The sequence below is a fragment of the Manis pentadactyla genome, chromosome 2, assembly GCF_030020395.1.
Source record: "Manis pentadactyla isolate mManPen7 chromosome 2, mManPen7.hap1, whole genome shotgun sequence".
Taxonomy (NCBI): domain Eukaryota; kingdom Metazoa; phylum Chordata; class Mammalia; order Pholidota; family Manidae; genus Manis; species Manis pentadactyla.
The window spans coordinates 184,392,367-184,420,192 of record NC_080020.1 but is presented as its reverse complement, the minus strand read 5'-3'; the positions used below and the strand labels follow the sequence as shown (position 1 = coordinate 184,420,192).

The following is a 27,826-nucleotide window of genomic DNA, read 5'->3' as shown; positions in this document are numbered from 1 at the left end:
GGCACAGGGAGTGGAAGCCAGACCAAGGTCAGGAAAGCATGAAGGGGCGCCGTGCTCTCAGGAGCGCCGTGCTCTCAGGTTCTCAGGTGGTGGCTGCGAACTCTCGCAGAGCCCTAGGCTAGCCCAGGGGCCATCCCACGAACGGCATATTGGGAGATTATCCCACAGACTGCCTGTCAGTGTACGGGTAGACAGTAAAGACAGCCGAGAAGGGCAAGGTGACCAAAAAGCATGAATGGACTTTGTTCTCCCACCTGACACACACGCCACCAGCCTATGACCACTTCTATCGCCATGAAAAGGCAGAAGAATCAAGTCCAGTCAAAAATAACTCAGACAACCCCAGAGACAGGGCCTGGTGAGATAGATATAACCAATGTTCTTGAAAAAGAATATAAAATAAAAGTCATAACCATGCCGATGGACCTGCAAATATGGAAGCGCTTAAGGGATGAAATCCAGAGGTAGATAACAGACATGAAACAATCAATAGAAGGTCTTAACAGAAGACTGGACAAGGTGCAAGAGACTGTTAATGGAATAGAAATCAGAGAACAGGAATACAGAGAAGATGAGGCAGAGAGAGATAAAAGGATCGCTAGAAATGAAAGAATATTAAGAGAACTGTGACAAGTCCAAATGGAACAATATTCACATTGTACAGGTACCAGAACAAAAGAGAGAAAAAGGGACAGAAATAATTGCTGAAAACTTCCCCAACCTGGGGGAGGAAATACTCTCTGAGACTATGTAAGGCCACGGATCTCCCAACACAAGAGACCCAAAGAGGACACCACCAGGACATATAATAATTAAAATGCAAAGATCAAAGACAAGGACAGAGTATAAAAGGCAGCAAGAGAGAGAAAAAAGATCACCTACAAAGGAAAACACATCAGGCTATCATCAGACTTCTCAACAAAAACCTTACAGGCCAGAAGAGAATGGCATGATATATTGGTTGCAATAAACAGAAGGGCCTTGAACCAAGAATACTGTATCCAGCACGATTATCATTTACATCGGAAGGAGGGATTAAACAATTAACAGACAACCAAAACTTGAGGGAATTTGCCTTCCAAAAACCAACTCCACAGGGTATTTTAAAGAGACTGCTCTAGATGAAAGCACTCTTAATGCTAAATACACATCACTAGAGAAAATAAAATTACAACAAAGAAAGCCAACCAACCAAACACTAACCAAAGGCAAAAAATAAAATCAACTATCCACAAAAGCAGAAAAAGGATACACAAAAGAGTACAGAATAAAGCACCTAACATACAAAGAATGGAGGAGGAAGAATAAGGAGGGAGAGAAATAAAGAATTATCAGACTGTGTTTGTAATAGCTTAATAAGAGAGTTAAGTTAGACAGTTAGATAGTAAAGAACCTACTCTTGAACCTTTGTTAACCACAAATCCAAAGCCTGCAATGGCAATAAGTACATATCTATTGATAATCACCCTAAAAGTAAATGGACTGAATGCATCAATCAAAAGACAAAGAGTAACAGAATGGATAAAAAAGAAACACCATTTATATGGGGCTTACAAGAGACTCACCTCAAACCCAAAGATACACACAGAATAAAAGTGAAGGGATGGAAAAAAGACATTTCATGCAAACAATAGTGAGAAAAAGGCAGGTGTTGCATTACCTTTTTATCAGACAAAATAGACTTCAAAACAAAGAAAGTAACAAAAGATAAAGAAGGACATTACATAATGATAAAGAGCTCAATCCAACAAGAGGATATAACCATTATAAATATATATTCATCCAACACAGCAGCACCAACAAATGTGAAAAAAATACTAACACAATTAAGAGGAAATAGAATGCAATGCATTCATTTTAGGAGACTTCAACACACTACTCACTCCAAAGGAAAGATCAACCAGACAGAAAATAAGGACACAGAGGAACTGAAAAACACACTACAACAGATGGACCTAACAGATATCTATAGAATTCTACACCCAAAAGTAGCAGGATACACATTCTCCTCAAATGCACATGGAACATTTTCCAGTATAGAGAACATATGAGGCCACAAAAAGACCCTCAGTAAATTCAGAAAGATTGAAATTCTACCAGTCAGCTTCTCAGGTAACAAAGGTATAAAACCAGAAATAAATTTCACCAAGAAAACAAAAAGGCTCACAAACACATGGAGGCTTAACAGGCTCCTAAATAATCAATGGATCAATGACCAAATTAAAACAGAGATCAAGCAATATATGGCGACAAATGACAACAACAGCACAACACCCCAAATTCTGTGGGACGCAGCGAAGGCAGTTCTAAGAGGAAAGTATATAGCAATCCAGGCATTTTTGAAGAAGGAAGAACAATCCGATATAGTCTAAAGTCACAATTATTGAAACTGGAAAAACAAGAAGAAATGAAGCCTAAAATCAGCAGAAGGAGGGACATAAAAAAAATCAGAGAGGAAATAAATAAAATTGAGAAGAATACAATAGAAAAAAAATCAATGACACCAAGAGCTGGTTCTTAAGAGAAAATAAACAAAATAGATAAACTGCTAACCAGACATAAGAGAAAAAGAGAATCTACACAAATAAACAATCAGAAATGAGAAAGGAAAAATCACGATGGATACCACAGAAATACAAAGAATTATGGGAAAATACGACGAAAATCTATAAGCTAATAAGCTGCATAAGCGAGAAGAAATGGACAACTTCCTAGAAAAATACAACCTCCAAGATTGACCAAGGAAGGAACAGAAAATCTAAACAGATGAATTACCACCATTGAAATTGAATCGGTAATCAAAAACCTACCCAAGAACAAAACCCACAGGGCAGATGGAGTCATTGCTAAATTTTATCAGGCAGAGACAGAAGACATAGTACCCATTCTACTTAAAGTTTTCCAAAAAACAGAAGAGGAGAGAATGCTTCCAAACTCATTCTATGAGGCCAGCATCACTCTACTACCAAAACCAGGCAAAGACACCACCAAAAAAGAAAATTACAGACCAATATCCCTGATGAACATAGATGCAAAGCTACTCAACAAAATATTAGCAAACCAAATTCAAAAATACATCAAGAGGATCATAGACCACAATCAAGTGGGATTTATCTCCAGGATGCAAGGATAGTACAACATTCGAAAATCCATCATCATCATAAACAAAAAGGACAAAAACCATATGATCATCTCCATAGATGCTGAAAAAGCATTTGACAAAATTCAACATTAATTCATGGCAAAAACTCTCAATAAAATAGGTATAGAGGGCAAGTATCTCAACATAATAAAGACCATATATGACAAACCCACAGCCAACATCATCCTTAACAGCAAGAAACTGTAAGCTTTTCACCTAAGATTGGCAACAAGACAGGGATGCCCACTCTCCCCACTGTTATTCGACATAGTACTAGAGGTCCTAGCCATGGCAACCAGACAACACAAAGAAACAGAAGGTATCCAGATTGGTAAAGAAGAAGTCAAGCTATCCCTGCTTGCAGATGACATGGTATTTGTACATAAAAAACACTAAAGACTCCACTCCAAAACTGCTAGATCTAATATTGGAATTCATCAAAGTTGCAGGATACAAAATTAGTACACAGAAATCTATGCTTTCCTATACAGTAACGATCAGCTAGCAGAAAGGGAAATCAGGAAAAAATTCCATTCACAATGCATCAAAAACAATAAAATACCTAGGAATAAACCTAACTAAGGAAGTGAAAGACCTATACCCTGAAAACTACAGGACACTCTTAAGAGAAATTAAAGAGGACACTAACAAATGGAAACTCATCCCATGCTCTTGGCTAGGAAGAATTAATATTTTCAAAATGGCCATCCTGCCTAAAGCAATGTACAGATTCAATGCAATCCCTATAAAAACACCAACAGCATTCTTCAACGAACTGGAACAAAACAGTCCTAAAATTCATATGGAACCACAAAGGACCCTGAAGAGCCAAAGCAATCCTGAGAAGGAAGAATAAAGCAGGGGGATCTTGCTTCCCAACTTCAAGCCACAGTAATCAAAACAATTTAGTACTGGCACAAAAACAGACCCACATACCAGTAGAAGAAAATAGAGAGTGCAGATATTAACCCAAACATATACACTCAATTAATATATGATGAACAGCCATAGATATACAATGGGGAAATGACAGCCACATCAACAGCTGGTGTTCGCAAAACTGGACAGCTACATGTAAGAGAATGAAAATGGATCATTGTCTAAAACTATACACAAAAGTAAATTCAAAATGGATCAAAGACCTGAATGTAAGTCATGAAACTATAAAACTCTTAGAAAAAAACATAGGCAAAAATCTCATGGACAATAAACACAAGCAACTTCTTCATGAACATTTCTCCCTAGACAAGGGAAACAAAAGCAAAAATGAAGTGGGACTACATCAAGCAGAAAAGCTTCTTTACAGCAAAGGACACCACCAAAAGAACGAGAAGATGTCCTACAGTATGGGAGAATATATTCATAAATGACAAGATCCGATAAAGGCTTAACATCCAAAATATACAAAGAGCTCACGCACCTCAACAAACAAAAAGAAAATAATCCAATTGAAAAATGGGCAGAGGATCTGAATGGACACTTCTACAAAGAAGAAATTCAGATGGCCAACAGGGACATGACAAGATGCTCCACATCGTTAATCATTAGAGAAATGCAAATTAAAACCACAATGAGATATCACCTCACACCAGTAAGGATGGCCACCATCTAAAAGACAAACAACAACAAATGTTAGTGATGTTGTGGAGAAAGGGGAACCCTCCTACACTACTGGTGGGAATGTAAATTAGTTCAACCATTGTGGAAAGCAGTATGGAGGTTCCTCAAAAAACTCAAAATAGAAGTAGCATTTGACCCAGGCATTTACCCTAAGAATGCAGGAGCCCACTTTGAAGAAGACATATGCACCCCTATGTTTATCGCAGCACTATTTACAATAGCCAAGAAATAGAAGTAACCTAACTGTCCATCAGTAGATGAATGGATAAAGATGTGGTACATATACACAATGGAATATTTTTCAGCCATAAGAAGAAAACAAATCCTTCCATTTGCAACAACATGGATAGAGCTAGAAGGTATTATGCTCAGTAAAATAAGCGAGGCAGAAAAAGACAAGTGTCAAATGATTTCACTCATATGTGGAGTATAAGAACAAAGAAAAAAAATGAAGGAACAAAACAGCAGCAGACTCACAGAGCTCAAGAATGGACTAACAGTTACCAAAGGGAAAGGAACCGGGGAGAATGGGTGGGAATGGTGGGACAAGGGGCAAAAAGGGGCATTGTGTTTAGCAGACATAATGGAGAGGGTGGCACAGAGAACGCTGTACAACACAGAGAAGACAGTAGTGATTCTACAGCATCTTCCTATGCTGATGGACAGTGACTGTAATGGGGTATGCGGTGGGGCCTTAATGATGGGGGGAGTGTACTGACCATAATGTTGCTCATGTAACTGTAGATTAATCATAACAAAAGAAAAAAAAAAGACTAGACCACATACTAGACCACAAGAAGAGCTTCAGTAAATTCAAAAAGGTTGAAATTGTACCAATCAGCTACTCAGACCACAAACATACTGAAACTAGAAATAAATTAGGCAAAGAGAATGAAAAATCACACAAATACATGGAGGCTTCACAACATGTTCCTAAATAACCAATCGATCAATGACCAAATAAAAACAGAGATTAAGCAATATATGGAAACAAATGACAAAAATAATTTAACACTGTAGAATCTGTGGGACACAGCAAAGGCGGTGCTAAGAAGAAAGTATACTGCAATACAGGCATACCTCAGTAAAGAAGAACATTCTCATATGAAGTCTAAACTCATACGTAACAAAACTAGGAAATGAAGAACAAATGAGGACCAAAGTCAGTAGAAGGAGGAACAAAGTAAAGATAAGACCATAAATAAATAAAATCGAGAAGAATAAAACAATAGAAAGAATCAATGAAAACAAGAGCTGGTTCTTCGAGAAAATAAACAAAATAGATAAACCCCTAACCAGACTTATCAAGAAAAAGAGGCTACACACATAAACAGAATGAGAAATGAGAAAGGAAAAATCACTACAGACACCACAGAAATACAAAGAATTATTAAAGAATACTATGAAAAATTATATGCTAACAAACTGGATAACTTAGAAGAAATAGACAACTTTCTAGAAAAATACAACCTTCCAAGGCTGACCCAGAAACAGAATATCTGAAAAGACCAATTACCAGCAATGAAATTGAACTGGTAATCAAAAAACTACCTAAAAACAAAACTCCTGTACCAGATAGCTTCACCGCTGAATTTTAATAAACATTTAGTGCAGACCAAATACCCATCATCCTCAAAGTTTTCCAAAAAGCAGCCACAAGAGGAGGGAATATTTCAAACTCATTCTTTGAGGTCAGCATCACTCTAATACTGAAACCAGGCAAAGACACCACAAAAAAATAAAATTACAGACCAATATCCCTGATGAACATAGATGCAAAAATACTCAACCAAGTATCAGCAAACGAAATTCAAAAATGTATCAAGACCATCCATCATGATCAAGTAGGATTTATTCCAGGAATGCAAGGACGGTACAACATTAGAAAATCCATCAACGTCATCTACCACATCAACAAAAAGGACAAAACCACATGATCATCTCCATAGATGCTGAAAAAGCATTTGACAAAATTCAACATCCATTTATGCTAAAAACTCTCAACAAAATGGGTATAGAGCGCAAATACCTCAACATAATAAAGGTCATATATGACAAACCCACAGCCAACATCATCCTTAACAGTGAAAAGCTAAAAGCTTTTCTTTTAAGATCGGGAGCAGGATTAGGATGCCCACTCTCCACACTTCTATATTCAACATAGTACTGGAGGTCCTAGCCCTGGCAATCAGACAACACAAAGAAATAAAAGGCATCCAGATCAGTAAGGAAGAAGTCAAACTATCCCTGTTTGCAGAAGACATGATATTGTACGTAAAAAACCCTACAGACTCCACTCCAAAAATACTACATCTAATATCTGAATTCAGCAAAGTTGTGGGATACAAAATTAATACACAGAAATTTGTTGCATTCCTATACACTAATGATGAACTAGCAGAAACAGAAATCAGGAAAACAATTCCACTCACAATTGCATCAAAAAGAATTAAATACCTGGAATAAACCTAACCAAAGACATATACTCTGAAAACTACAAGACACTCATAAGATAAATTAGGTACCAAAAAATGGAAACACATCCCATGCTCATGGATAGGAAGAAGCAGTATTGTCAAAATGGCCATCCTGCCTAAAGCAGTCTACAGATTCAATGCAATCCCTATCAAAATACCAACACCATTCTTCAATGAACTTGAGCAAAAAATTGTTCTAAAATTCAAATAGAACCATAAAAGACCCCAAATAGCCAAAGCAATCCTCAGACAGAATAATGCTGGGGGTATTATGCTCCCCAACTTCAAGTTCTACTACAAAGCCACAGTAATCAAGACAATTTGGTACTAGCAGAAGAACAGACCCATAGACCAATGGAACAGACTAGAGAGCCCTGATATAAACCCAACCATATATGGTCAATTAATATATGATAAAGGAGCCATGGACATACAATGGGGAAATGACAGTCTCTTCAACAACTGGTGTTGGCAAAACTGGACAGCTACATGCAAGAGAATGAAACTGGATTACTGTTTAACCGCATACACAAAAGTAAACTGTAAACGGATCAAAGACCTGAATGTAAGTCATGAAATCATAAAACTATTAGAAGACAACATAGGTAAAAATCTCCTGAATTTTAAATGTGGAAAACTTCTTCTTGAACGCATCTCCCTGAGCAAGAGAAACAAAAGTAAAAATGAACATATGGGACTACATCAAACTAAAAACCTTCTGTATGGCAATGGACACCATCAACAGAACAAAAAGGCATCCTACAGTATGGGAGAATGTATTTGTAACTGACATATCCAACAAGGAGTTAACATCCAAAATACATAAGGAACTCACACGACTCAACACCCAAAAAGCAAATAACCCAATTAAAAAATAACCCAATTAAAAAATGGGCAGAGCATCTGAAGAGACACTTCTCCAAAGAAATGTAGATGGTCAACAGGCACATGAAAAGATGCTCCACATCGCTAATCATCAGGAAAATGCAAATCAAAACCATAATGAGATACCACCTCACCTCACACCAGTTAGGATGCCCATTATTCAGAAGACAAAAAACAAATACGGGTGAGAATGAAGAGAAAGGGGAGCCCTCTTACACTGCGGGTGGGAATGTAAATTGTTCCAACCATTGTGGAAAGCAATATGGAGGTTGGTCAAAAACCTAAAAATAGAAATACTATTTGACCCAGGAATTCCACTCCCGGGAATCTACCCAAGGAAAACAAGGTCTCAGATTCAAAAAGACATAGGCACCCCTATGTTTATCGCAGCACTACTTACAATAGCCAAGATATGGAAGCAACCTAAGTGTCCATCAGTAGATGAATGGATAAAGAAGAGGTGGTACATATACACAATGGAATACTATTTGGCCATAAGAAAGAAACAAATCCTACCATTTGCAACAACATGGATGGAGCTGGAGGACATTATGCTCAGTGAAATAAGCCAGGTGGAGAAAGACAAGTGCCAAATGATTTCCCTCATTTGTGGAGTATAACAAAGCAAAACTGAAGGAACAAAACAGCAGTAGACTCATAGACTCCAAGAAGGGACTAGTGGTTACCAAAGCGGAGGGGTGTCGGACGACGGGTTGGCAGGGAAGGAGATGGAGATTGAGGAGTATTATGTTTAGAACACATGGTGTGAGGGGTCACAGGGCAAACTGTAGCACAGAGAAGGAAAGTAGTAAATCTGTGGCATCTTAGTACACTGATGGACAGTGACTGCAATGGGGTATGGGTGGGAACTTGATAATATGCATAAATATAGTAACCACATTGCTTTTTCACGTGAAACTTTCGTAAGAGTGTATATCACTAATACCTTAATTAAAAAAATTTTTTTTAATGCTTACACCACATTAATTTCAATAGCCTAAATGCCCATCACCACCAACATGGATCAGTGCTGGCATATTTTTAAAAAAGAGTATCATGCAACAATGAATATTAGCAGACTAGAACTACATGCAAGATAAATCTCAATGTTAAACGAAAGCAGTTAGACATGAAAGAATGCACAGCATGTGATTCCACTTACATGGTATACAAAACTAAATCACTGTAGTTAGAAATGTAAGCTTATAAAGTTCATCATAAAAATATGAATTGTGTCTACCTTTTAAGGGCAAAGAGATGAGATAGTGACTTGAAGGGATCATAAGGGAAGATTCTGAGGAGTTGACATTTTCTTTTTTTGTATGGGTAGTGGTTAAATGGGGTGCTCACTGATAAATCACTGAGCTATATATTATTTTGTGCATGTTTCTGCATGAATGTCATACTACAAACTGTTAAAAAATGTTACAAGATTCACTTATATACAGAGCACATTAGAGGTGATGGAAACAAAAATAGGTACAGTAGTACCTTTTACTTTAGGATATACAAAAATTAATTAAAAATTTAAGTATAAATGACAAGTGAAGTTATAAAAGAGGAAAGATAAAGTGCCTCCTAAGTACATACTGAACACTTAGGAATTGTTAGCTATTGTTACTAAGACAAGAAACACTGAAGAAATGGTCAACAAATAATTATGATATAGTGAGTTAAGCACTGTAAAAGAACCCTGCCCAGAATGCTTCAGGAATGAATGAGTGATGACTGCTGAATTGGGAAGTTGGAAACAATGGGGAATGGACTAAATCTGGCTATGAAGAGCAAACAGAAGTTTGCTGCCACTACATTAATACAGACTGTGAGGCAAGCATTAAAAAAAATCATATTCTGATCGTAAAAGACTAATAGATGCATAAAGACAGACATCAGCATGGCGTGTGATCTGAAAATACAGGCACTGGGAAAGAAAGAATTTAATGCAGGAGAGTTGTAAGAGTTTACTTTGAAAAAGCTTTATGGAAGCAGGTAAGACCTCAGGTTATAGAATCTTTAAATTTGTAAGCCTGGAAGTAACTTTAGTGGGGGAAAAAAATGACAAGTGAAAAAAATGTCAACATTGAAAGGAAAAAATTTTCATAGAAAAGCTACCATTTACTGAGCCCTTAACATTCTCATTGTGATACAGGTTTATAAAAACAATCAAAATTATAATGAAAGAGAAATCAAGGAAACAATCACACTTACAACTGCATCAAAAGAATAAAATACCTAGAAATGCATTTAACCAAGACTTGTACACTGAAAATTTTAAGCCAAGAAACTGAAGACAACACAGAGAAAGCTATTCCATGCTCATAGATAAGAAGAATTCATACTGTTAAAATGTCTATACTACTACCAAAGCAATCTATAGACTTAATACAATCCCTATCAAAATATCAAAGGCATTTTTCACAGAACTAGAGTAAATGACCTAAAATTTACATAAAACTACAAAAGATCTAGAATAGTCAAAGCAACCTTAAGAAAAGAAGAACAAAGTTAGGGGTATCACACTCTCTGATTTCAAACTACACTACAAAGATACAGCAATCAAAACAAGCAGGTACTGACACAAAAATACACATAGATCAATGGAACACAGTAGACGGCCCAGAAATAAACCCAAGCTTAATAGTCAATTAATATATGACAAAGGACACAAGAACATACAATCAGGAAAAGATAATCTCTTCAATAAATGGCGTTGGGAAAACTGGACAGCTATATGCAAACGAATGAAACTGGACCACTGTCTTACACGGTACACAAAAGCAAACTCAAAACGCCTTAACAGACCTAAATATAACACCTGAAAACATAAAACACCTGGAAGAAAAACATAGGCAGTGCATTCTGTAATATCAGCATTAGAAAATTTTTTTCTAGGCATGTCTCCCCAAGCAAGAGTAACAAAGCAAAAACAAACAAGTGGCAATACATCAAACTAAAAACCTTCTGTAGCACAGCAAAAGAAACTGTCAACATAACAAAAGGCAGTCTACTGAATGGGAGAAAATATTTGAAAGTGATAAATTCAATATATTCAAATAAGAACTAATATCCAGAATATATAAAGAAGTCATACATTCAACACCAATACACAAAGAACCCAACTAAAACATGGGCAGAAGATCTGAAGAGATATTTTTCCAAAGAAAAGAGAAGGCCAGTAGACACGATAAGATCCTCCACATCACAAATCAAGGAAATGAAAATCAAAACAACAGTGAAAAATCACCTCACACCAGTCAGAATGGCTAATATCAACAAGAAATAACAAGTGTTGACAAGGATGTGAAGAAATGAAAACACATGTACACTGCTGTGAGAATGTAAACTGGTGCAACCACTACGGGAAGAAGTATTGAGGTTTCTCATAAAACTAAAAGAAATACCATATGACACAACAATTCCTTCTAAAGAAAATTAAGTCACTAATCTGAAAAGATATATGCACTCCTATGTTTACTGAAGCATTACTATATATAATAGCCCAAATATGGATGCAACCCAAGTGTCCATCCATAGATGAACAGATAAAGAAGATGTGGTACATACACATAATAGAATATTCTCAGCCATAAAAAAGAATGAGCTCGTGCCATTTGCGACATGGATGGAACTACAGAGTATTACGGTAAGTGAAATAAGTCAGATAAAGACAACTAGTGTGTGATTTTGATTAACATGTGGAATACGAAACACACACACACATAAAACAAATAGACTCACAGACACAGAGAACAGGCTGGTGGTTGACAGAGGGGAGTGGGCAGGGGAATGGGCAAAATAGGTGAAGGTCATAAGAGGTACAACTTTCCAGTTATAAAATACATAACTTATGGGGATGAAAAGTACTGCATAAAATAACAAAACAAAAAACAAAAAACTAAGGCTCAGATTCAGGATTTTAATTCAACTTGTGAATCCAAAGCCTGCATTCTTACCCTGCATGCTGTACTGCCACTGCATCTAGTACTTTGAACCTGTCAGAAACCAAAGAATTTGGGGAGTAACAATGACCTTAATACAAAACATTTATTTCACATAGGAGAGGTTCAGATACTCAATAAATCTGAATAAAGCCAAGGGCCTTTCCAGTATACTACTTCACTGCAAAGAGGGTATCATTTGAAACAATGCAATAAAATTATCTGAGTCTTTATTCGCCTTCTGCTTTTGTTTTATGTATGTACTTTACATATTTCATGTTAGTTATTATTTATTAAGGTAATTCAGTTAACACAAGAATTCAAGTTTCCGTAAAGTTAGATTTAAGTTTTACTATACCAGTTTTAAAAAATGATGACCAGAATAGGTTAGTAAAGGCTACATTTTAATATACAGGCAGTAAAATGTATTTTTCTCTGCTTCCATTATGTATTGTACTTCACAGTAATGACATTCACAACATACATAAGAATTATCTCCTTTACAGAAGCAAAAAGAAATGTTAGGTCTTTACTTGTAACATAGAGGGAAGTCAGGCACACTATAGTATGACCCTAGGCTAGCCATCATTTAATTAACAAAAAACTAAGAATCCAAAAATTTCCCAGTACAAAATCCCAGATAAGGAAAGTAACATCAACATGAGAATTTTTTGCTTAGATATCTAGCTTGTATTTTATAAAAAAGCAGTAAATGGCTACATTTATTTAACTTATACAAATGCCAATTTTGTTATAATAAACTTTTTTTTACAGGTTTCCATACTCGATTTTTTCAAAATATAATCCATATAAAAATAGTAATGTACATGCAAATCACTCAAAATCTGCCTTTTCTGGGCATAAAATTATTTATTAAAATAATAAACATTATTTCCAATATTAAAACCAATTCCAAACAATACTTACATTAGATACAACTGTAATAAATGCATGTGCTATAAGAAATGGCAAAGTTTCAGGAGTTCCAAATTCAAAACAATCCTTCATGAGAGAAAGGCCATTTTTCCCACAAAACAAACATACATAACGAAGCAAATGCAATGGTACTTCTACATCCTGAAGAAAAAAAGAAAATGTTATTTTTAGTATTATCAGAAATAATTTATTAATCAATCCTAGATACAAATCAGACATAAAAATAAACTCAAAATACATATGAACAAAAAAAAAAACTTCAAACATCTGAGAATGATAAACACTTACATTCATATCACAGAACGCCCCTAATATGTTGCTTTCTTGGGTTGATATGTCCTGATTTTTAAAAAAAAGTAAAATACAATTAGGCCACACTACTAAATGACAATCTTTTAAAAATACAACTTTCTGAAGACTGATTTTATGAAAACTCAGATTTTACATTTGCTTCTCATCAACAGTGGTATTCCTAGCCATAGCAAATATGATTCAGTTCTAAAGTATATTTTAACTCTTTCCAAAAAAAGTCTTTCTATACTACATATTATTTTGCCTTCTCAAAAACCTTTCATTAAAGAACTAGTGTAATTCTTTAAAAAACACATTATAATTAGAGAGGGATAAGGGATTAAGGGGTATTATGATTGGCGCACATAATATGCGGGAGGGGGCATGGGGAAGGAAGTATAGCACAGACAAGTAGTGACTACAGCATCTTACTATGCTGATGGACAGTGACTGTAATGGGGTATGTGGTGAGGACTTGATGATAGGGGGGAATGTAGTAACCACAGTGTTGCTCATGTGAAACCTGAGCATTAAGATTGTGCATCAATGATACCTTAAAAATAAAATTGTAACTTAGTTAAGTGGTTTTGAAACTGTGCTCTGGAATTCCCTAGAGGAATACTCAGAAGTTCCATAATGTGCTTTCCATACGTAAGATTTAAACTACCTGAAGGTCCCATTCTATACACTGGTGAGAGCATAAGTTTGTATGACCTTGCTGGAGGGCCATTTGTCAGTATCTATCAACATTTAAAATGCACATTCCCTTTGACCCAATTAATCTTCTGGTTATTATCCTGAACAACTAACAAAAGAAATGCTGTGAAAAATATGCATAATAATGTATACGTATAATACATTCAAATTATTTGTAACATCTCAAAATTAGGAACAACTTACATATCCATCAGTAAGACAGCTTAAAAAATGCTGGCATAACAGTCCAGGGTCTTATGCAGCCTTCAAAAATTGTAAGGTGAAATACATAGCAAGAGGGATTTTTGGGGGATGATGGAACTATTCTGAAATTGGAATGTGGTTAATTGTTGCACAACTCTAAAAATTTGCTAAGAATAAATTATACACAAGTGATTTTCATGGTATGTTAAGTCATACCTTTGAAAAGCTGTTTATAAAAATAAGGTGGGTTTATATGTACAGGCATAGAAAGATATCTTGTATTACATTTTTAAAAATTAGAATTTATGAGTATGATCTCATTTTCATAATTTTTTAAATGTCTGAAAATACCTTAACTAATTTTATAACAATGCTTTGGATTTTTTTTGTTTTTTGTAGGAGCAGATGGATGAAAAGGAGAGGTTCCAGGCTTAAGTATTTTGTATATTCTGTACTTTTTAGTCACACTGAAAATGTTACTTTTATAATCAGAAATCTAAATACTTTCATCTGAAAAAGGTCAGTTGCCCAAGGAACCCATTCATTCATTATTATTACCTGTTTCATGTAAGTTCCACTGCTGACAGAAAAGTTTGAAAACAACTGATTGAGAGCATCACATAAAACTCTCAAAACATTAAAAAAAAAAAATGTTCTAAGAGACGTCAAAACACCTGTCTAAGTATACTAAACCTCCTGGCCCACAGTTATAGCTTTAAGTTATTCTCAACAAACCTTTGTCTTCGAAAAAGTCCAGAATATAAGAACTCCTATAGTATTATTAAATAGATTCATCGAACAGATGAACCGATGCTGGAATATTATATTGGAGTCAAGATTTCTATGCCTAACATAGACACAGCTAGAATATCTCCTAACATAATTCTATTCTGATGTACAAAATATAATTCATGGACCCGGTTACATCTATTTTGGCTACTCAGAAGAACTGTTTTACCATTTCATATTTCTACTCTGGATATATGATGATAGTATTCTATGATGTTGTTATAATGTCCTTTTAAGTATTATATAAAGAGTTAACATAGGTCTATAGGTAACAACACTACGAACAACACTATTCACATGTTCTTAAAATTAAATTTGGCATCTTTACATGAATGGATCTCCTTTTTGTTAAAAGAGGATTCTACACTGTCATTTTTTAGGACGTTTAATATATTATGTCATGTAAGATATTGATTAAAAGTTTTCTATACGGGAAGATAACAGAATTCTAGAAGACAGAGCACAGTCTGATTTAAAATATTCTTAAGTATTTTATATAAAATAAGATGTAGAAAAAACTAGAAAACCTTGTAAAAAAGCTGAATCAACTTTTTCTTTCAGAAGTTCTAATTCTAGATGATCCCTGACAAGGCCTTAAGAAACCTATCAGGGAATTTTTAGGTTTTTGTTTCTTCCCAAAACCAGACACTGACCAAATAAAATGATGCCACTCTATTTCTAGAAGTAAACAGAGAAATTTATCTATTACCTTAAAAGAAACAAAGAAAAGAAAGTGAGTAACCTTTAGGAAGTAATTCTGTATCTAATTAGGCAAACAATGCTCCATAATCAAACCACAAAGAATTGAAGGCCAGTAGCTTATGCATGGAATTTTTGCTTAGAAAGAAGTCACAAGTGTTCAAACTAGATAGTAATGATAGTTGCACAACTTGGGGAATATATTAAAAGTTACTAACCCATATATTTTTAAAAGGCGAATTAAAAATATTTAACTACTTTAATTTTAAAAAGGGTGAATAAAAAAGATAGTGGGGAATGTAAAGAGAAAAACCAGCCTAGATTCAAAAATTTAGAAAATAGCGCATGTGTAAAATTACTCTAGCTGATATTACACATATGTACACATTTAACAGAAGTGCAGTGATTTAAGTATCATTTTCATTCAGAATAAAACTTATAACACTAAGGAATACCTCATTTCACAGAATTATATACAATTACTCAGAATTAAGAAAATAATTCAACTGGCCCAAAAACTTTTAATCTGAATTATTATTGCTTATTTCCAATTACTTCAGCTTTAAATATATTATGAACTTTGATAGTAGGGGAAGAAAGGATGAAAAGAGGAAGATATGGGGAAAAGGAAGGCTCCAAATTCCCATCTTATTCACTACTGGCAATGGATACAACAGTTACATGTGTTTAGTTTGAAATGATTGCCAAGAAGTATGGTAGAGTAAGACTTAAATTCTAGAGCCCTCTCAGCAGTGCTGTGCAAACATGACCAAAACTTAAAATCTCTGTAAACCAGTTCCCTTTTATAAAAAATAAGGATGTCGACTAGGTTTCTAGAGTCACTGATATCAAATATTAACATATGAATACTGAATCTTCTCCTAAAGAGTCTTAGCCAATCTGTGCCTTGCAAAAAAATTAAAAGGCTTTATCAGAAAAGGATGGCACAACAATAGGAAGGGAAGACTGGATGGATTATCTCCTTTTAAAAAGGTGGGATTAAGACTCTATAGTGAGCTCTACTGCATTGCAAAGTATTGGTTTTCTAAAGATACCTGTGTTTATGTGTATTAAGAAACACAAATATGTATGTATGATACCAAGGTTTTGATCTGAGACCCATTGAAACAGTTGACTGCTAACAGTTACATGGCCGCTAGGATAAAAACTGGAACTTTAGAGTATTTGCAACAAATTATTACTAAGACATTAGAAACTTGGGGAACAACTACATTATGAACAGAATATTAAAGCAGCACATATAAATTCTCTGTAAGGAGGTTTGAATTTTGTATAGGAATATTTTATTGTATCTAAAGGTGTTTTTCATTAGAATTTTATCTTGAAAACCCCATGAAATCATTGCTTTCAACCCAATAGTCACACACAATGTTCCTCTAGAACAGTAATAATGAGGTATTTTATTCCAAATAGGAAAGTATAGGACAGTGTGAATATGTCTACATTTCTGAAAATCTTTTAAAAAAAAGATGAGCAAATTGATTTTAGGAACTACATATATTTAGTAATGCTATAGTTCTATTTTAAGAGATTTTTAACTAGAGAAAATTAGTTTTATTAAGAAACCTTGTGTGAACTTCACATATCTAGGTCCTTAACCAATTTTAAATTCTTAAATTTTAAATTTCAATTATTGATTTAAGGTATTTAAAACCCTATTCACATAGTGTTCTTAAGATTAAATTTTGCAGCTTTACATGAAAGGATCTCCTTGTTAAAAGAGGATTCTACACTGCCATTTTTTAGGATTTGTAATAAATATATTATGACATGTAAGACATTCATTAGAAGTTTTCTATATGAAAAAATAACAGAATTCTAGAAGACACAGCAGTCTGATTTAAAATATTCTTAAGAATTCTAATAGGGCAAATACCCATCTCGTGAGCTGTGTTTTTAAATATTCTCGATTCAATGTGAAAATATTTTCATTAAAGGACTATTCTTTTTCTAGATTAAGAAGTTTAGAGAAGTCAGTATGAAGCTTATAGAATGAGAAAACTGGAAGACTTTTTAAAAAGCATGTGGTGTATTTGTAATGACCATAACTTTTCCCATTCCAGGACGCATAGGAAACGTTACTCAAAATGAAACCTTTTCTTTCTCCTCCCATCCACAGATGGAGTCTACTTCATACCACTTTGAATCTAAGGCTGTCCTTGTGAACTGCTTCAACCAAAAGAATGTAGCAGAATACTATGTTGTTTCAGAGGCTGGACCTTAAAGAGGCCTTATGGCTTCCACTTTCGCTTTCCTGGATCAAAGTCGAAACTACAATATAAGGAAGCCAGTCTATCCTAATTGAGAATGAGAGGCCAAGTGGAGAAAATCCAAGGAGCCCTAGACAAGCTCCAGCACCAACTGTCAGACATTTAAGTGAGAACATCTTATACCTTCAAACCCCTACAACTCTCAAAGTAAATGCAAATTCTTAAGTAAGACCACAAATAAACAAACAAAATCAGCAAAGAAATTGCCCAGCCAACCCACAGAATCGTGAGGAATAACTCACTGTTGTTTGAAGCCACTAATACATTTCCACATAACTATCTCAATTCCTACTATATAAAGAAATGCCATTATCTAAAGAAACCTAATGTGGGTTATTAAAATAACTCTTGGAAAGGCTTATAAAAATATTACCAATACAATGAGTCAAGCATGTTGACTTACAAAAGAAAATAGTATTATTTAAAAGTCGTAGTTAAATTTAAGCTTTTTTCCTTAACAAAGAAAATTCCAAATCCTGTCAACTATATTTCTAAGAATGAAATACTACATGTTTTCAATCATTACTTTTTGAAAGTTACAGTAAGCAGAGTATAGATCTACACCAGCAAAATGTTTAGATCACTGACAGCTTAATTTTTATAAGTTCAATTTCTAAATCTTAATAGGATTACGCTGACATAAGTTTTAAAGAAATGGTCTGGAGAAAACTAGGATACTTTTTATAATGAAAATAGTGATTTTCATCAAATTTTCCATCAGCAATAGCTCTGTCTTCATATTTATTGAGAAACTGCCAACATAAATATAACTTAGAATTACTTAAAATTTATACCTATTTTTACATACCTCTATAGTAGGGTGAGTATTATGCTTATAAGCAGTATATAAAGGAAACTGAATTTGAAAAATTTTTGCCACACACAGTAAGAGTTTTTCCTTCTCTTCTGTAGTCCATAAACTAAACAAATCAGAACTCTTTGAAGATTCCTCCTCAGTCAGATTACAAATTCTTGCAGAGTTTGATTTTTTTTCTACTGACTTTTGCCTCTCTGTACTTCCTTCATTACACTCTCTTTCTATACTCAGTGGTTCTTCCGCGTGATTACTTTCGTCTTGCCACGTGGAATCTATGTTAATAGTAGTACAATGTTTGCAAAGCTGGTCCCGGAGCACTTGAACCTGGGCAATCACTAAGTTAATAAGTGCACACACTACTTGGTTAAAAATCTCCAAATGCTTATATTCCTTGAAGCAGCACAGACATTGCCTGTAAGAGAAAAAAATTTCAATAATTAATGCTTCCTAGAGAGGCAAAAAATTCTATCTTTCTAATAAGTAATACAAAAAAAAATAAGCAAATACTAGCTTTTTCTTCCAAGCAGTTTTTATTTCCTCATTCCTGATGGGGTAGCACCATAATAACTTACAGAGACGGCATCACACTAAAAACTGATAATTTTAGTTAGTAAAAAGTCACCATATTAGGTTGACAGCTGTCATCCTTAATTTTATGTATTTATTGGCCCTTCCACACAAAGAACATTTAAAAACAAGAATTGTGGCAAATACTTTTGCTTCTTTAAATACTGAGTACTCAGTTGTGTGAGTATCCGGGAACTGGCTATAATAAAATACCTTATTGGTAAAGGGAACTGGTTATTTCACATAAGGAGTTTCATTGCCAACTAATACAAAAGCTACTGGTAAACAATTAAAATGAGTAATTTGTCAACTAATAAAAAATTAAGATTAGTAAGTTGCTTAAAGGTTATTTGGGTGGGGCATTCTTACTCTATTTGGCAAATCAAAAGCATTTAGAATACGACACACACACACATTAGTATAAATGAAAGAGTCTGTAATTACAATACACAAACTTAGTACTCTTAAACATAGTATTAGCATAATGTCTGGTATATTGTGGATAATCAACAGGGTCTAGTGACACAATAAATGATACCCAAGTTACCAGGTTACATTAGCAATTCTATCCAATGATGGATAAAAGTTAAGAAACTATTACTTACAATTCATACCGACTTATCAAAACAAACCAAAACAACTATATGGTAGTCCAAACAGATCAGCAACTCCCTGTATAACCATGTAGAAATAATTTCATTTTGCCAGGTATACCAGATATGAAGTATAGCCACAAATTCTTTAAAATACTCTTCCCTTTAAAAGGTAAAGCCAATTTCCCTTCCCTTGAATGTGGACCAGACTTAATGACTGGCTTCTAATGAATGGAATGAGGCAGAAATGACAGTTTGTAACATCTGTGACTAGGTCATAAAAGACACTGCCACTTCTGCCTTGCCTCTTTTGGATCACTCCCTCTGGGAAGAGCCAGGTACCACGTTGTAAAGCACTTAAGAAGCTCATGGAGAGGTCAAATGAGAAAAAACTGAAGCGTCCAGTAACTTATGACAAGCACCAACTTACCTACCTTGTAAGTGAAACAACTTGGAAGCAGTTCCTCCAACCCCAAATAGAGCTTCAGATGACTGTAACCTGGCCAATACCTTAACTGAAACTTTATGAAAAATTCAAACCATAACTGACAAGGCAACTCCATATCCTGTCCACGGAAACTCTGAGGATAATAAATGTCTATTGTTGTCTTAAGACACTATTTTAAGAATAATCTATTACATAGAAATAGATAAATGATACATCAGGCCAGTTTTCTCAGGGGTAAAATTAAAGGCATTTTACCTCTAAGGCCACCTCCGGTTTAAAAATCTTTATCAATCATCAGATACCTCTGCAGGTAAAGAGAAAGCATGGGGCAGAAAAAGGAGGACTAAATGGAAGGTACAGTTATAAACTGCAGATCCCCAGCCCAGACAGACAGATACCATTCCTACTTGACCCAGGAAACTATTTTTTCCTGGACATTAAGTGAACAAAATAAACTCAGGAACACCACAAACTGAAGAAAGCAGGGATGGTATAAGAAAATGGAAGAAAGGGAAGTGAAATTATGACTGACTGAATGGTGAACCTCCCCAAGTACCTGTCTTTCCCTGCCCAACAACCAGAATAGCGTATTTCATGGCCAAAGATTGTGAACAATCTTAGATCTTAGTAATAAAGCCTGCTCCCCATTTTACCATCATACAGCATCGGCCAGCATCTAAGATGCCCCATTCACACAAAATTCCCAATCCATTTTTCAGTGCCCCTCCCTCAACCACAAAAAGTATAATCAAGGATAGTAAGACTTGAGAGAAAAAGCTGCACCACCAAAGGCAGATCAAAACAAACAGTAAAAAGAAATTCAATGGAAGTATATAAAATGTAGCAAGAAAACATTAATTTATATCCTCACAGACATAAAAGATACTGAATTACTGAAAATAAGGACAGAATATTATTAAAACATGCATTTTATTATCAAGAAGAGCCATTTGTGCTCAAATCACACATTATGTAACTTTTGCATATGTACCATTCACAATTTAAAAAACAAAATTACCACAATTTGTAAAATTCAATACAAGGTTCAGATGGTAAAACTGCAGAAATCATCTAGAAAGTAGAATAAACAAAAGAAGACAATGGGGAGAAAAATGAAAAGTATACCATCAATCAAGGAGGTAACAATATCTGACTAAAAATATTTCAAGCAGACAAAATCAAAGTATGGAAGTGAGGAAATGATGAAAGAACCAAAAAATTCAGAACTGAAAAACCCATCAGAACACATATGATGAAATTTGTAAGGCCAAGTTAGGATAAAGATGGTAAGAGAGCTTTTAGGGAAAGAGAAAATAGTGACAAGGAAAAGCTCAGGAATAAAAATAGCTAACACTTCTCCAAATCAATATTGGAAGCTAGAATACAATGGAAGAATACCGTCAGATTTCTCAGAGAAAATAGTTTTCCACCTAGAATTCCAGTATCCAACAAAGTTATCAATAAGAGAAAGGGTAGGTCTAAAATATTTGTCTCCCATGCACTTTCTCAGAAAGATGTCATCCTAACAACAACAAAAAAAGTAAACCAATAAAGATATCAACATGGAATCCAGAAACCTAGTGATCCAATAAAAGAAAAAAGCAAAAGGCATTTCAAGGATGATCTGAAGAGAAAAGAGCTGTTTAAGTAATTCATGAGAAATCAATACAGATGAGAGCAGGAAATAAAGGTCAAAGGAGACTGGGCAGAAGAGTAAGGAAGGGAATAGATCACCTAATGGTATATAAAAATGTAAAAACTAGTACAAAAAGCTGGAGACTTTGGGAAGAAATTAGAGATTCACACCTAGAAAATATAGTAAACTCTAGGAAAAAAACAATGATTAACAAAACCTAAACAATTTATACCTTGTAAGATATAAAATGAACCACAGAGGCTCATCACTGAACAGTATTTTTATTTTTGAAATTACCCTAAGTTATTCAGCCATAAAAAGAAAACAAATCCTACCATTTGCAACAACATGGATGGAGCTAGAGGGTGGTATGCTCAGTGAAATAAGCCAGGTGGAGAAAGATAAGTACCAAGTGATATTATTCACCTGTGGAGCATAAGAACAAAGCAAAAACTGAAGGAACAAAACAGCAGCAGACTCATAGAACCCAAGAACTGACTAACAGTTGCCAAAGGGAAAGGGAAAAGGACAGGGATGGGGTGGGGAGGCGGGAGGGAGAAGGGGAATAAGGGGCATTACAATTAGCACACATAATGTAGGGGGGTGTGGTACACAGGGAAGGCAGTATAGCACAGAGAAGACAAGTAGTGATTCTACAGCATGTTACTATGCTGATAGACAGTGACTGTAATGGGGTATGTGGTGGGGACTTGATAATAGGGGGAATCTAGTAACCACAATGTTGCTCATGTAACTGTATATTAATGACACCAAAATTAAAAAAAAAAATTACCCTGAGAACTGATACAACTTTATCGAGAGGATGGGGAAGGGTAAAAAAGTGAAATTTTTGTATATCAGAAAAGGAAGTACATAGATTATACCTAAAATTGATAGATGAACCAACAGAAACATAAAATATTATATCAATACAGAGATTAGTATCAAAAACAACATCTAAAAAAGTTTAAAACAGAAACTGAGGGGGCTGGGGAGATAGGGGACAATGGACTTTTTATTATAGGCTTTTTCACCAGTTTACTTTTTAAATGCTGTATTATTACTTGTATTTATACAGCATATCATACATATCCTTCCACTAACTAAGCTTATCCTATTTTCTTCTTAATCCTACATATATTACATGTCTGATAACACTAAACCACCCAAGTACAGTTATCAGCTGTCACCCGAGTGGAGTATGCTTACATTTAAGAACATGCAATGATAAAATTTCTAAATGCCAAGCATAAAACATGTAATCCCTTTTGTAGATTACTTTTGCTATTAATATATTAATAGCTATTTATCCTGAATAAGAATCACAATAATAGTATGTTCTGATGCCCAACAAGAAACTGGGGGTGTGGTGAATAGGCAAAAAGTTTTACTATAAAGCACTGTGATCCAACTGGATTCACTTCCCTCTTAGTCAGAATGAGCAATTAGGAGTGTTAACATTCTACTTTTTGGTACTTTTAACGACCAGCTAAAAATTATTCATATTTATTGACATGAATAAAATTATAAATGTTACAAAGTTTTCCAGATGGGCTTTTCACATTTTAGTTTTGGTATCTTTCAATATATATTTCGTTTCCTAAAATAAAGTTTAACAATCTTACAGGTATTTAATTTCTTTTGTCATATTCATTAAGCACTTTGTAACTTCACACTCTAAGACAATAGTAGTTTTATTAATATTCTCGTCTCACAAATGAGGAAATATGAGCTTACAGAAGCATTTTTCATAATTATCCAATACACTGATAAAGCAGGACTGAAGTCACATCTACCTGGCTCCAAGGCCATACTCTTAACCACTACACTCTGGAGTAGCATTAGCTAATGACTGAGGATCTCTACAGTCTGGCGGCAAACACCTTTTGATACTCTGATGAAACATATGGACTACTCCCTAGAACTATACATTATCAAAACTTCCTTTATAATTTCATTTCCCTCCATAGACACTAAGTTAAAAATTCCTGATACAGAAATGAAAAGTAATAATCTAGGATAAAAGGAGACTAGGAATGGGAAAACTATTAACTCCCACCCACCTTTAGCAATAACTGGTGAAACATCAGAAAAATCATATCATTTTTCTGGATTTCATTTTATTCAGTGGCACAATCCTAAAAGTATGGTTTTATCCTACTGTAACGTATTGCCACCTAGCGGTAGTTACAATAAACCCAAAATTAGAATTCAAATGCAACACTTCTCAGCCAATATTTTTTTATTAAGATATCACTGATAAATAAAGTGGGGGGGGGGTCTCACTCCCCAACTTCAAGCTCTACTATAAAGCCATAGTAATCAAGACAATTTGGTACTGGCACAAGAACAGAGCCACAGACCAGTGGAACAGAATAGAGACTCCAAATATTAACCCAAACATATAAGATCAATTAATAAACAATAAAGGAGCCATGGACATACAATGGGGAAATAACAGTCCCTTCAACAGATGGTGCTGGCAAAACTGGACAGCTACATGTAAGAGAATGAAACTGGATCACTGTCTAACCCCATACACAAGAGTAAATTCAAAATGGATCAAAGACCTGAATGTAAGTCATGAAACCATAAAACTCTTGGAAAAAAACATAGGCAAAAATCTCTTAGACATAAACATGAGCGACTTCTTCATGAATGTATCTCCCCGGGCAAGGAAAACAAAAGCAAAAATGAACAAGTGGGACTACATCAAGCTGAAAAGCTTCTGTACAGCAAAGGACACCATCAATAGAACAAAAAGGTACCCTACAGTATGGGAGAATATACTCGTAAATGACAGATCCAATAAAGGGTTGACATCCAAAATATATAAAGAGCTCATGCACCTCAACAAACAAAAAGCAAATAATCCAATTTAAAAATGGGCAAAGGAGATGAGCAGACAGTTCTCCAAAGAAGAAATTCAGATGGCCAACAGACACATGAAAAGATGCTCCACATCACTAGTCATCAGAGAAATGCAAATTAAAACCACAATGAGATATCACCTCACACCACTAAGATGGCTACCATCCAAAAGACAAACAACAACAAATGGTGGCGAGGTTGTGGAGAAAGGAGAACCCTCCTACACTGCTGGTGGGAATGTAAACTAGTTCAACCATTGTGGAAAGCAGTATGGAGGTTCCTCAAAATGCTCAAAATAGAAATACCATTTGACCCAGGAATTCCACTTCTAGGAATTTACCCTAAGAATGCAGCAGCCCAGTTTGAAAAAGACAGATGCACCCCTATGTTTATCACAGCACTATTTACAATAGCCAAGAAATGGAAATGGAAGTAACCTAAGTGTCCATCAGGAGATGAATGGATAAAGAAGATGTGGTACATATACACAATGGAATATTATTCAGCCATAAGAAGAAAACAAATCTCACCATTTGCAAGAACATAGATGGAGCTAGAGGGTAGTATGCTCAGTGAAATAAGCCAAGTGAAGAAGACAAATACCAAATGATTTCACTCATATGTGGAGTATAAGAACAAAGAAAAACTGAAGAAACAAAACAGCAGCAGAATCACAGAACCCAAGAAGGGACTAACAGTTACCAAAGGGAAAGGGACTGGGGAGGATGGGTGGGAAGAGAGGGATAAGGGCGGGGAAGAAGAAAGGGGGTATTACGATTAGCATGTATAATGTGGGGGGGAGGAATGAGGAGGGCTGTGCAACACAGAGAAGACAAGTAGTTATTCTACAACATCTTACTACGCTGATGGACAGTGACTGTAATGGGGTTTCTGGGGGGGGGACTTGGTGAAGGGGGGACCCTAGTAAATATAATGTTCTGTAAAAAAGAAATGCAGCGCTATACAAATGGCACTATAATGAGGAACCACTGAGGATTGTTCTCTCAGAGACTAAATGACAGCTAAGATTGTTGATGCAATACACGTAATGCTTCCAAAAAAAGATATCACTGATAAACTCTTTTGACGATTTCACATGAAAACACATTGTAGTTACTACAATCACCCATATTATCAAGTTCCCCTTCCATACCACATTGAAGTCGAGTCACTAGTCTTCTCTGTGCTACACTGTTTTTCCTGTGACCCCCCCACACCATGTGTATCAATCATAATCCCCCTCAATTCCCTTCTCTTCCCTCCCCGCCCACTCTCCCCTTTGGTATCTGCTAGTGCCTTCTTGGGAGTCTGTGAGTCCACTGCTGTTTTGTTCCTTCAGTTTTGCTTCATTGTTGTACTCCATAAATGAGGGAAATCATTTGGTACTTGTCTTTCTCCCCCTAGCTTATTTCACTGAGCATAATACCCTCTAACTTCACCCATGTTGTTGCAAACAGTAGGATTTGTTTTCTTCTTATGGCTGAATAATATTCCATTGTGTACATGTACCACACCTTCTTTATCTATTTATCTACTGATGGGCACTCAGGTTTCTTCCGTATCTTGACTATTGTAAATAATGATGTGATAAACATGGGGGTGCATATGTCTTTCTGAATCTGAGATCTTCTTTCCTTTGGGTAAATTCCTAAGAGTGGAATAAACTCCTGGGTCCAATAATATTTCTATTTTTAGTTTTTGAGGAACCTCCATATTACTTTCCACAATGGTTGAACTACTTTACATTCCCACCAGCATTGTAGGACGGTTCCCCTTTCTCCAAATCCTCACCAGCGTTTGTTGTTGCTTGATTTTTGGATGCTGGCCATCCTAACTGGTGTGAGGTGATATCTCATTGTGGTTTTAATTTGCATTTCTCTGATGATTACGGGCATGGAGCATCTTTTCATGTGCCTGCTGGCTATCTGAATTTCTTCTCTGGATAATTGTTGATATCCTCTACCCATTTTTTAATCAGGTTATTTCTTTTTTGGGTGTTGAGGTGCATGAGTATATATTTTGGATGTTAAACCCTCATCAGAGACGTCATTTACAAGTATATTCTCCCATACTGTAGGATGCCTTTTTATTTTACTGATGATGTCCTTTGCTGTAAAGAAGCTTTTTGGTTTGATGTAGTCCCATTTGTTCATTTTTGCTTTTGTTTCCCTTGCCTGAGGAAATGTGTTCATGAAGAAGTTGCTCATGTTTATGTCCAAGAGATTTTTGCCTATGTTTTATTCTAAGAGTTTTATGGTTTCATGACTTACATTCAGGTCTTTGATCCATTTCAAATTTACTTTTGTGTATGGTATTAGACAATAATCCAGTTTCATTCTCTTACATGTAGCTGTCCAGTTTTGCCAACACCAGCTGTTGAAGAGGCTGTCATTTCCCCATTATCATATATTAACTGACCATATTTGCTTGGGTTTATACCTGGGCTCTCTATTATGTTCCACTTATCTATTGGTGTGCTCTTGTGCAAGTACCAAATTGTCCTGATTACTATTCAGCAAATTCTTTACACTATTAAAGTTAATCTTATACCATTACCATAGTAGTATTATGAAATATCCAATTATCTATTCTACCATAAATAGAGGAACAGGAACCACTGCTACATTTACTTAAAAAAAATTCAACTGGTTGAGACTCAGAAAAGAGATACCAATACTAATGCCACGTAAGTTTGAAATAACTAAAATCTACAATCTTTTTTAGAACAAACATATGTACCAATTTTATTGACAGAGAGAAAGAAAAAATACACAAGCAGGTATTACTATAGAGCAAATGATATTTGAAAATAAATTATTCTGATTGGCTATATTATTAGCTAGACTGTGTGCCTCAGGATATTCATTTATGTTATGACTGTATTTAACATGTTGCAATAGTCAATACATATAATGCTTTCAACATT

The 27,826-nt window shown here is 35.2% G+C and overlaps 1 protein-coding gene across 7 annotated transcripts in view; it reads right to left on the bottom strand.

The window, feature by feature from the left end:
- Positions 1 to 27,826, bottom strand: part of USP34 (ubiquitin specific peptidase 34) — a 289,427-nt gene that overhangs the window by 208,649 nt on the left and 52,952 nt on the right. For all 7 annotated transcript variants that reach the window (XR_008995834.1, XM_057497160.1, XM_057497164.1 and 4 more), the window contains exons 3-5: positions 18,777 to 19,197; positions 13,287 to 13,337; positions 12,990 to 13,139 (exon numbers count right to left, since the gene is read on the bottom strand). Coding sequence is in view for 6 of the 7 variants with exons in the window: in XM_057497160.1 (XP_057353143.1) it covers positions 12,990 to 13,139; positions 13,287 to 13,337; positions 18,777 to 19,197 (622 nt within the window). In the remaining variant the exon portion in view is untranslated. The remainder of the gene's footprint in view (positions 1 to 12,989; positions 13,140 to 13,286; positions 13,338 to 18,776; positions 19,198 to 27,826) is intronic.